Below are 12,401 nucleotides of genomic sequence, written 5' to 3'. Positions count from 1 at the left end.
ATTGATGAAATTTGTAGCCGGCTGCTGTAATACATGCGTCGCAATCACAAAGCACTCTCTGTTGAAATAATGAGACTTTTGAAAAACTTTCAACAGTCACTGTGCCTTTGTTGCGATGCGTGTATTAGAGCTACTACAGGCCGTAACTTTAACATCTGCTCTAAATAATTCTTAAAAACTAAAATGTTGGTTAAAATCACCTTTTTTCCCCAATGGGGCTGTATAAGAGTCCTACCTGAAGAGGCGTCTGGGCCATAACCAGACCTAGTGCGCTTCCCTACAATGCATCAGTCTTTCATGTGTCACCATTAAGGCGCTGATGTATGACACGGTTTTTTTGACGCCCAGTTTCCACCAGGGGGAGGCACCTGGGCTCTCTTTGATGCGAAATTGCAGTAGGAATTTGATTTTGCCTAAGAAATTCTAATCAAAACGAATACCATAGAGATCTTTTACATGCCGCATAATCATACGACATGGGCGCTGATGAGTTTCTGCATCTCGAAAATCCACCGACCGGCATCCCCAGGTCAGAACCCGATTCCACAGACGTACAAGGCCAGCGTCTAACCATCACGCCACCAGCTGGTTAAGTAAAATCATCTTTGTGTAACAAATTTGTGACCTGTTTTGCATCCATCAGTTTCTGGCTTAGTGTGCATGTAGCGCGTCAGTGACCATAAGTTCATTATGATTCTTTGCTTCGTATCCTCCCTTCTCACACCCCTTTGATCTTTGCCCCAGAGCTTGGATTCACTCTGTAAGCATACATGTGTATTAGGGGATATACTCGTGTATACATACATGTACTGATATACACGTAAATGTACGTATATACGTCTGTACTGGTACATAATCATGTTTACACGTAAACATACGTGTAAATACTCGTTGCTTCCATATGTATGTGCGTGAGTACACATGTACAAACACGCACTGGATGTATCCTCGAAATAACTCGTGTATTCCCGTATATGTATGTATGTATAGCTATATATGCGTATATATGTCTACTATACACGCATATACTCAGATATGCATGTATATACTCGAGATACAAGTGCATACACGCATATGTTCGTTTATACGCGTATATACTCTTGTAGACACGTATATTGTAGGTAATCACGTTCTTATGTATACCCGCATATACTCGTACATATACTTGTAACTATAAAAATAACCGAAATATACAAATATTACGTTTATTTGTAACGGTTTTGCATCTATTTTAACTATGACCACTTTACCCCATGCTATGACCACTTTCCCCCACCCCATGGGGTAAAGTGGTCATAAATACATAGGGAAATGAAACTGTTATAAAACTACTTAAATCAATATTTTTTTCCCTGAAATTCTATGTATTGTGTTCTTTAATATTGCAATGTAAAATAACAACAAAAAAAGTTTAAGAGTTTTGTCATGTTGCGCGCGTTTAATTTTGTCAAATTATACGAAAACCAAAGAGAAAGCGATTTTAGGCCGTGGAAGTGGAAGCATCGCTGCCGCGCATAACCTCAGACCAACGACTGCCTTGAATGCCCAAGAACAAAAATTTAAAAGAGACTTACCCGGGGGTGGTGTTTGTTGACGATAGAAAACACAAAATTAATTACCACACATTCTTTATTCTACGTTACTTCCAAGCAGACATGAAGACAGGCACTAGGCATGGTGATCACCAGAACATTTCACTTAGTATAAAAAAAACAAATGCGAGGAATACAGACTTAAGAGTTCATGAATGGAGCTGGGTTTTGTTGCTAAGTTCGTTAACGATCAAAAAAAAGGTAGAGTTCTCGCGGAGGGTGGTAGAATATTTAAATTGAAATGGACGAAGGACGTACAGTTCGCTATGAATATGGTGGGATGTTATCGAGGGATGGCTTTTGATAAAAAAAAAATGTCCGTTGCAGGCCGATGTACGTTGAGACGAAAATGGTGCAGGCTGTAATCACCATGGTGACAACGTTGAGCTCGTCACACGCTTAAAAAGGAATCAGGATACTTTCAAGGTAATTGCGGATCCATGCCGTCACCTCATGGTATGTAGATCATCGAAGAAGTAGTTACATTAAGGGGACGATTCAGGTGCACTCTGCGTGCCGCCATCGGACGCCATCATTCAAACAGGTGATGGATCATCAATGCACTCATCTTCAGCTGCGACGAAGTACGGTCTTGATTAATATATTTCAAACATATATGAAAAAATGAAACGTTCACCTCATGTTGAGGTTATTAACGATTTTGCGGCGAGCAACGGCCGTCCCCAGACGCCGTGCACCGATGCTTCATTATCGCCATCTTAGAACAAAAAACCGGAGCCGCAGAAAATGCGACCGAGCGGACAGAGAGCAGCAAGTAGAGTGAAGTCGGGTGGAAAAATGAATCGGCAAATGAGCGATCAGATCCGGGTACGCGGTGATGCGCGGGAACCAATGAGTGCGTTTGGCGCCCAAACAACGAAGGGAAGGGGACGCTACGCCATTTTAATGGCCGACAAGAAGATGCAAAAAAATCAGATCGACGCTTGAAAAATTGACAAAAAGCTAAACGATGGGAAAAGTGAATAAGTCATATTTTGATATCGTAAAGTGTGCGAAATTTAACGGGGGAACGCGGGGAAAACGTGGAATGCACAAGAAAATAAAAAAACAACAAAATGGGGGAAGAAAACGATTAAAATGACCGAAAACATGGGAAAAATGTAAATGGGTAAAAAATGTGATATGCATTATCACAAGTTTAAAGAATTTATTTTATTTAATATCCACTTAAGTTGAAAACCTACGATTTTATGACCATTTTACCCCACCAGACCCTATTTATTCTTATCAGCCTTATTTAGCACAACTGTGTAGTGTATATACAGCAAATGAGCATTCCATCTAAATGGGTTGTTCTCCTCATTCATTATTGGTGATTCAAACAAAAAGTTAGCAACCAGGGCTGCTGCTAAAGTATCACTAAACCTGGGTTTCTGGGGAGCAGGTGCCCTTGTCAGCTTGTATTCTTTCTAGAAAGCCAAGGGATTTACAAACTTTAAAAATTTTTTAATATTATTACTGATATGAATGCTATCCTGTCTGTTTGTTAGAGTTTGAAATTCATATTTGTTTGAAAAATATGGTTTCACAGGTCAAATTTACAATTTCTGTGTAACATATGGGCTTAATTTTTCACATCCTGATTTCAACTCCCAATGAGGAACTTGACCTGTAGCAGCACTTCAGCGGCAGCCCTGACTTAACTATCATATTTTTTTAGTACAGGAAATTACTTCTTTTACTGTCTCTCAAACTCCCTTCTTTTGCTTTGCCTTTAACCAGGTCTTTCCTACTGTGGTATGTTTAGAGGGATCAGCAAAATAATGGAGATTCTGTTTTTAAAGTTGCTTGTTAAAGCACCAACATTGTTTATATTAGATGAAATGAATGAGCTTCTCTGAGTGTAATTGAAAATCATGTTATTTTTATCTGTGCTCCGAATATTCTTGGATTGACTATTGCTCTGACCCGTTAAAAAGAGTTGTTTGCTTCTGTTTGAAAATTTGACTTTAATATTTGTCTGTTTTATAATTTGCATTATTTGTTTCTAATATATTTTTAGGATGAACCAAAACTTTCATACTATGGCACAAAAGATGGATACTCTAACAAGTGTTCTTAGAGACCAAAGATGTGAAATACAGAGCTTACAGAATGAAATCAAACTTCTTCGGCAGGAACAGAAGCATAGCCAAACAGCTGTTAGCTTTTCAAATAAATTGGATCAAATCATATCACAACAACTGGTTCCAGATTGTATCCTTTCATGTAAAAAAAAAAAAAAATTAATTATTCCATATAATTTTTCATACATATATCTGTACCTTGGAGCAAGAACGAACAATGTCAGATTTTGACGAAATCTAGTTCATAAAAGAAATTTGTCCTTGAAACTTGTAAAATTTTATGTGCCTCAACAACCAATGTAATGCAGTGTCTTAGTATTGCGTTATAGTAACCACATTTATTTAAGTCTTATAATCTTTGTTTTTCAGCAATCGGTAATTTTATCTAGAATTAAGCCAACTGATTTCACCTGTAATTCAAGTGTTGTTAAAATAATTCTGAAATTTATGTACATTCCTAATGCAGCATGAGACAATCTCTTGCAGTTTCAAATTTTTGCACTGCTCGGGAGTGAAATTTGTAGAGAGCCGGAATAAATGAAGAAAGTTTGACTACTTTTACCAAGACTGATATTTTTGACATTTGTTGTTCTTGCTCTAAAGTTTGAGAGTGTACATTCATATTTATACAGAAAGCTTGAAAATTTAAGGAGATCGAAATATACAAGAATGCTGTGATTTTATGCGGTAGTGTGCATTCTTAAGATCGGTAGGGGACAAAAGTTTGCCAGCTTCTGTAAGAGTACTGATTTAATGATATAGTGATCTCAATCGGTAGCATTTGAGAATTCTACTGCACTAAGGACTCTCAAAATAAAATTAGTCTTTCAGAATATATACATTGAAATTATTATTTATACAATACTTTTATTTGTAATAATCATCATATTTTAGAGTTTTACATAAAGCTTTGGTTTAAAAGAAACAAATAAAGAGACTGATGAACTTGGTTAAGATTCCAAAAGGAATGTGTTGCTTCAAAGCAACAGTTGGATATCTTGCTGTTATTCTTTGGATTACATACCTTACTGTTGCTCTGGGGCGACAATGTGTGAATGTTATGTGTAAGTACAAAATATGCTACTGACCAAACCAAAATTGGAGAATGTCAACATTTGCTGGTGATTCTCTGAAAAATATGCAGTCTTTCGCTGATGTCTTTGTTATGTGAATGTTGGCATTCACATCTCACAGTCAAATGTCAACATTTACCCGGTTTTGATTTTTCACCATAACATATGCACCTAAGATTTTGATATTTGTGTTTTACACGGAGAAAAAAAATTATGGTAAGTAAATTTATAATGTCAGACTTAAGCACAAAAAAGAGATATAATATGATAAAGTAAATATGCTACTTCCAAAAAAGAAAAATCTAATACTTTGGGGTGTCTAACATTTTGAAATAAAACGTTATTTTGATAGCTAAATCTCTCTTTCTACATACAAATATGTCTAATTAAAGGCATTATTCCACTGATCTTAACAGCACTCTCTGCCATCTAAAGGAGACAGTTCTGCCCATGAGGTGTACTTGCTTCAATTCCTGTACCTTACCCTAATACCTGTTTTTAAACGACTTCATTTGTTTCTTAACGCATTATCAAAGATTCTAGACTTGAAACTGTCATAGTAAGAACTGCAGAAGAAAGTAGACAACATTCAGAAAAAAATATTGCAATAATGACTGATGAAATTGCTAGCAATTTTGGAAATCGTCTTGAAAATACCCTTAAATATGAATTATCTACTACTGTTATACCACGTAAGTATTTTTTTTTAGCTTTACTTACTTTGTTATGAGTTTTGAATTGCTTTATTTGAATTTGTTCTTTTTTGTTTTCCTCGTTTCAGAAGTTAATAACGTTCTCGATACCGTAGGCCAAAAAATGCAATTAGATTTCTCTCAGAAGTTAGCTCTTACTGATGCAAGTCTCAAAGAATGTGTTTCAAAGCATTTGAAAGGAAAGGTATGTGAAAATTTGATGCCATAACTAAATTCACATACTGTTTCAAGAAGCGTAAAAGTGCAACTTCATGATTACTTCAACTCTGTATATTCCTGCTTTCCTAAAGCTCTAATTCCTGAAAATTTCACAACTACTCTTCAGTTTATAAAAAATAACGGCAACTCAGATTCGAAACAGAACTTCATTGCATGATATTAATTTACCATCTGAATTTTAATATTCATGTAGTGAAACATGTAAATATATAATAGGGTCTGGTGGGGTAAAGTGGTCATAAAATTGCAGGTTTTCAACTTAGGTGGATAATAAATACAATAAATTCTTTAAACACTTGAACTTTTTTTATTGTTATTTTACATTGCATTATTAAAGAACACGGTGCATTGAATTTCAGGAAAAAAAATATTGATTTAAGTAGTTTTATAACATTTTCTTTTCCCTTTGTATTTATGACCACTTTACCCCATGGGGTGGGGGAAAGTGGTCATAGCCTGGGGTAAAGTGGTCATAGTTAAAAATAGATGCAAAACCATTACAAATAACCCTAATTTTTGTATATTTAGGTTATTTTTATAGTTGCAAATATATATACGAGTATATGCGGGTGTACACGAGTATACTATAAGTGTCATGTAGACATAAGTAAACATGTTCATATATGAATAGATAAAAGTATACATCAGATACATGCATGCACGTGCCTACTTAAGTATATACGTGTATACACGAGTATATGAGCATGTATACTTGATTACCTACAGGAGTGAATACGTGATCTACACTAGTATATACGTGTCACATGTATGTGCGAGTATATACGCGTATAAACGAACATCATATGCGTGTTTGCACGTATCTCGAGTATATACGTGCATACCTGAGTATATACGTCTATAGTCGACGCATATATAAGTGTGCATACATATTTATACGAGTATACACGAGTTAATTCGTGGATATATCCAGTGCGTGTTTGTACGTGTCTACTCACGTGTGTATATATATGGAAGCACGAGTATATGCGTTTGTTTACGTGTAAACACGATTATATAACTGTTAGACGTATATACGTGCATTTATGTGTATACACCAGTACATGTATCCACGTATATCCACGATTATATCCGCTAATGTACATTAATATTTACAGAATGAATCCAAGATCTTGAGCAAAATCTAAGTGGTGTGAAAAGGGAGGATAAGAAGCAAAGAATCATAAGGAACTTGTTTCGCTGACGCGCTACATGCACACAAGGTCAGAAGCTGATGTTAGCAAAACAGGTCACAGAATTGTTACACAAAGATGATCTTAGCCGAAAATTTAGTTTTTAAGAAATATTTAGAGCAGTTGTTGACAGTTACTGCCTGTAGTAGCTCTAATACATGCATCGCATTAAAGGCGCAGCGACTGATAAAAGTTTTTCAAAAGTCTCGTAATTGCAACAGAGTGATTGCGATGCATGTATTAAAGCTGCCGGTCGCAAATTTCCTCAATCACTTCAAAACTTTCTTAAAACCTAAAATGTTGTGTAAAATTATCTTTGTGTAATAAATTTGTGACCTGTTTTGTATCCATCAGTTTCTGGCTTTGCGTGCATGTAGCGCGTCAGCGTTGAGTTTGTGTCCATATGTTTCTTATGATTCTTGCTCTTATCCTCCCGTCTAATACCTTTTGATAATTTGCCCAAGAGTTTAGATTCACCCTGTATATCATATGCTTGTATGTAAGTGTCTACTCGAGTACGTACGCGTTTATATGTGTCTCCCTGAGTATATAAGTGTTCGTATATATACGAGCAGAAGCGGGTATATACGTGTATAGTCGAATGTATATCTGTACAGATAAAAAATACTTGCAGATACCCAAATACGTGTTTATTGGTGCATTTATGTGAATGCGTATATATATGTGCCTACACGAGTATATGCGTATACATACGCATATACTCGTATATTTAACCCTGTTTATTTTAAAAACAATACATGTTAAGTGAAATTAATATTTAATTTATATCTGCCTTATACTTAAAGATCAAGTGACTTAAGAAGAACAATATTCGTTAAGCCTAATATTATGACCACTTTACCCCATCTTACTTAAATTGTTCTAAAAAATTATTCAAAATAGATTCAGCTAACTGCTAATGAGTAAGAGTTCTTGAGACATGTAGGAAGCTTCCTGTGCAGTCAATCTGTTCATAATTCTAACAAACAAAATTTCTCATGGAAGTTAAAAAAGGTGTTTAGATTTTAAAAATTTTCATATTTACACAAAATATTTCTTTTTACCAAATAAGATTTTGCCCTTTGTAAAATTTTGTATTTAAAATGTAGTTTCTAAATGCACTACTCTAAAATAAAATTTTCACATTCATTCGAACATTAATTTCCAAGCTACAGCCATTTATTTGAACCCCATTGACCACTTTCTCCCACCAGACCCTACTGATTGTTATATGTTTTCACCCTTTACTGTAACAGCAATATTTGTTTCCCAAATACATTTTCATCAATGCTTTGCATTGGGTTTTTCCCTCGGGAAAGTATTTTAATTTTATGTGAAAAGAACTTTCATAACTTTTAATATTGCATATAAAATTAATTTTTTGAGTAAAATAGCAAAAAAAAAACACGAGCTGATGTGTGCATCACATGACTTCCTTTCACTCCAATTTAATGTCATTTTCTCATTATTGACAGTTTTATTTTGATTCAATAGTTTACTCTCTAAATATCACCAACAGTGGCCAAATTGAAACCAGATTTTAGAAAAAATTTAAAGAAAAAAAAAATTTTAATCGCCAAGATGGCGACCAAAAAACTGCCGATATATTGCCAAGTGTCTGCCAAATTATAACAGCACTTGCGTTTACATCAAAATTAACTATGATTTCCCCCCAAAAAGGGGCAAAAGTCCCCCCTTTGGAGCATCTGAATGCAACCAAAAAGGGAGGTGCACCACTAGACCCCCACTAGGAGTCTACATACCAAATTTCAACTTTCTAGGACATTCCGTTCTTGAGTTATGCGACATACATACGCACATTCATATGTACATACAGACGTCACGAGAAAACTTGTTGTAATTAACTCGGGAATTGTCAAAATGGCTATTTTGCGTGTCTATACGTTCTTAGGCACTTATCCATGTGTGGTCAAGTCGAAAAAAAACTCAACATTCATTGGAAGGTGAGCAAAATGGAAATTAAGGTCGACTTTTGAGGGAAAATTTTTTCGGGAAAACAATACTTCCTTTTTTGTAAAAGGAAGTAAGAAATATTAGAGGCAGGTGACGCCATGTTCAAAACTTTGAGGCAGGGGGAGACAACTAAGCCATTATGCAATGCAAGAAGAGTAAGTAAGTTAGGTCAAATGACATAGATGAAAGTCTTTAAGACATTGAATATAGTTTTAGTGAGGGGTACATTAATATTAGAATGAGCACTAACTTCTATTCTCGTATACCCAATTTCTGACTACAAGAATAAATCCAGGTACAGGGTTCGTACGGGTCATGGAAATCCTGGAAAGTCATGGAAAAAAAATAAGCGAATTTCAGACCTGGAAAAGTCATGGAAAATTGAAATTTTCATTGAAAGTCATGGAAATTTATTTCAAGTCATGGAAAACTGTCCTGGACAAAGAGAAAGTAACAGTAACTAAAAGAACATTAGAAATCTTGAGTGATTTAACACTATAGCGCATTAAAGCTATTACAAGTGGAAAATTGAACGATCCCAAAATCATATCTGAATCTTGAAATCTCATTGCACCCTCTTCTGTCGCAGCCCCTTGCTTTTTTTTTTTTTTTTTTTGCGATGTGATTTTTCTGCTTGGACATCACTGATTTTGAATGAACTATTATTTTCAACACTTTTTATGTTTCATATTCTGTAGTAGCGAACTTGCACGTTTTTCGTTTTGCCACACCCACTCAAAAAATGCAATTCAATTGCATCCGAGTTCGATTCCATCACTTGTAAGAACTTTATTATTAAATTTATCAGAGTTTATCTTAATTTATTGAAAATTTTAAAAAATAAAGATCTTTAGTCAGGCGATAGAATACAGAAATAGAGGAATTCTAACACTCTAAAAGAGTAGTGCCCGCAAAACTAATCCATGCGACCCACTGCTATGCTCAATGTCAGGAATGTAACATGTTCTGGAATTTCTGAACCTATTAATTTATATGCACTTGAAAATGTACAAATAAGTAAATAAAACAAGTATACTTTTAAATCAGAAGATTGAAAAAAACCATTCAGTAATGAATCAAAAAAGATCTGGTTTAGAAACTATGTGACTTTACTTTAAAGAACCAAAATACTGTCAAGTTGCGTGGATGATTAAATGCTCTGTTGACACTAAAAGGCAACTTTTGAAGCAAATTTATTGAAACTCTGTGATGACTCACTCATTCTACCTTTGTCCCATTCAATATCATTCTGTCTGTTTATAATAAAAAAAATGTTACATATTTAAGCTTCATCATATTCGTTTCACTGCATTTTTACGTTACTTAAATTTATATGATGAAGACAAGTAAGAATAGTTTAGTTTTTTAAGTGTACACTTATATTTTTTCCATTACGAGTAAGTGCTTCAATGAGGCTGTGGCATTCATGTAGACGTTTTGTTAATGCTCATTTCCAAAAATTAGTAAGTTTGAGATTAAATAGTGCTATTCTCTTCGTGTAACAAGGTCATGAAAATTTTCATTGAAGTCTTGGAAAAGTCATGGAATTTTTTCATCCAAATAGAGAATGAACCCTGCAGGTAACTCAAATCAACCTAAATACGAAATTTGATTACATTCTGAACATCAGAGCTGATGATAGTCACAGAAGAATCATCATTATTATTATTATGCTAGTTTACAGGTCATGGTCTGTGAAGCACAGAAAATTAGTATTACAGTGTTTTAAAAAGAAAAAACATGTATTATTTGTTATAATGCATAAGCTTTCAATGAATCTTGTCCAGCCCTTCAAGGTTTAATGGAGTGAGACAGGGGGGAATGATTCTCCTGGATGTCCTGTATCCAACAGTACCTGCTAGACATTACCAGCCTAAATTAAGATGAGGTTACAGACACACGCACAGACAGACACAGGTTTTAAAAGTATAGATATATAGAAGAAAAAAAATATATTTATATTCAACACATACTAGTTTTTATTGTCCATATTGTCTTTTTGTGGTGTGTGTGTTTGTTGTAAAATTCATGGTACATGTTTTTGTTTAATTTTGTAAATTTGTTACAGGTGTTTTTAGATTCATTGTCACAAAGTGTAGCTGCTTCTATCCATAGTCAAATACAATCTACTTGTAAAGATGTCTTCCTGTCCAATGTCATTCCTGCTTTTGAGAAAGCTTGCCAACATCTATTCCAGCAATTGAATGATACTTTTAGCACAGGAATCCAAGAATGTAATGTTGATTTAAAGATTATTATTAGAATTATTAAATTATTAGAATTATGCTTCATTTTTCCTTATACTCAAATTATTATGATGCTTGCTGAATAAATAACTACTAGTAACTAAATAATTCTGAAGAGATTATGTTCTTGGCGTGAGTGATACAACTTAGACAAACTTCTGTAATGCATTTGACAGGTTGAACTTAAAAAATAGAAAGTAATTTAATTTTTTTCTTTTTTAAATCTATATCTCAATCTCTCATTAATTTGCAGTTTTGAAAGTTTAAGCAATATTTATAAACTTATTAGTACAGAAAAATACCTACATTTTGATCAAAGTGATGCATTTTTAATTTGCTGTTAAAGTTTACTAAATTTATCATATGGCGATGCAGTTTGTGCTTTCATATAGCTTAACACATGTGGATGTTATCTGGATTTTATTAACTCATTGTGCGCTGGTTTCATTTTAGACATTAATGAACATTCATAAGAATCACTACTTTATATAACTGTAATGCTTATAGTCTCAATTCAATAACTTAGTACATTTTCAAATGAGTTTCATTGTAAAATGCCCATAAAAATGTTACTGGTTCACAATGTTTTAATAAATTGTTAAGTAGGAGTAGTTTTTTGCATTCTAGAATAAGTGCTTTTTACTATTTTAAATATTTAATACATTTTTGGATTACTGATGTTGCTATCTTTTGTGAAAATAAATTCTTTGTTGGTTCTTCAGAAATGTTGCATTGAATTCTACATTTTAATGTTGCTCATTGGTATAAAATTCATATTTCTTCAAGTGTTGCATTAATGAATAAAGAATTAGTTAGAAAGAACGGTTGGTTTATGATTATGGTTGATTATAATAATACTTATATCACTGCATATTATATTAATTTTTATGCATCCTATATTAATTTTTAACAAGTAACTAAAATTAAAAATTTTGAAAACCCTGACTGAGTCGCAACTGTAGAATCGAGGGAATATTGATAATCCTTTTAAAAGCCTTATGCTATTCAAAATCAATTTCGGGTATTTTATTTGCAAACAAATAGAAACTGGCAACAGATAAAATTTTTAAATCATTGCGTTTAATTTCTTTGTCATCCAACAATGAATTTGGTTATCAATCACGTGAATAAAGGCTTAGCCGTTATCAAAATCTGCTTTAAAAAACATTATAATTCAAATTCTATGTAACATGGAAGTTCCAAACACATTCTATCAGACGCAGAAAAAAATCTCTTTATTTTGGAATTTAAAAATTTTTAAACATATTTTCACTGTAAAAATCGCAAAAAAACCTTTTAGAGGTTTT

The 12,401-nt window shown here is 33.8% G+C and overlaps 1 protein-coding gene across 2 annotated transcripts in view; it reads left to right on the top strand.

Annotated features, from left to right (window-relative positions):
• The window catches only part of LOC129223780 (enhancer of mRNA-decapping protein 4-like), a 72,921-nt gene that overhangs the window by 44,001 nt on the left and 16,519 nt on the right, over positions 1-12,401 (top strand). For both annotated transcript variants that reach the window (XM_054858139.1, XM_054858140.1), the window contains exons 18-21: positions 3,616-3,809; positions 5,289-5,444; positions 5,534-5,649; positions 10,917-11,082. In XM_054858139.1, coding sequence (XP_054714114.1) covers positions 3,616-3,809; positions 5,289-5,444; positions 5,534-5,649; positions 10,917-11,082 — 632 coding nt within the window. The remainder of the gene's footprint in view (positions 1-3,615; positions 3,810-5,288; positions 5,445-5,533; positions 5,650-10,916; positions 11,083-12,401) is intronic.

The sequence above is a fragment of the Uloborus diversus genome, chromosome 6 (genome assembly GCF_026930045.1).
Source record: "Uloborus diversus isolate 005 chromosome 6, Udiv.v.3.1, whole genome shotgun sequence".
NCBI lineage: Eukaryota > Metazoa > Arthropoda > Arachnida > Araneae > Uloboridae > Uloborus > Uloborus diversus.
The sequence above is the reverse complement of the archived record's forward strand: the minus strand, read 5'-3'. Positions and strand labels throughout refer to the sequence as shown.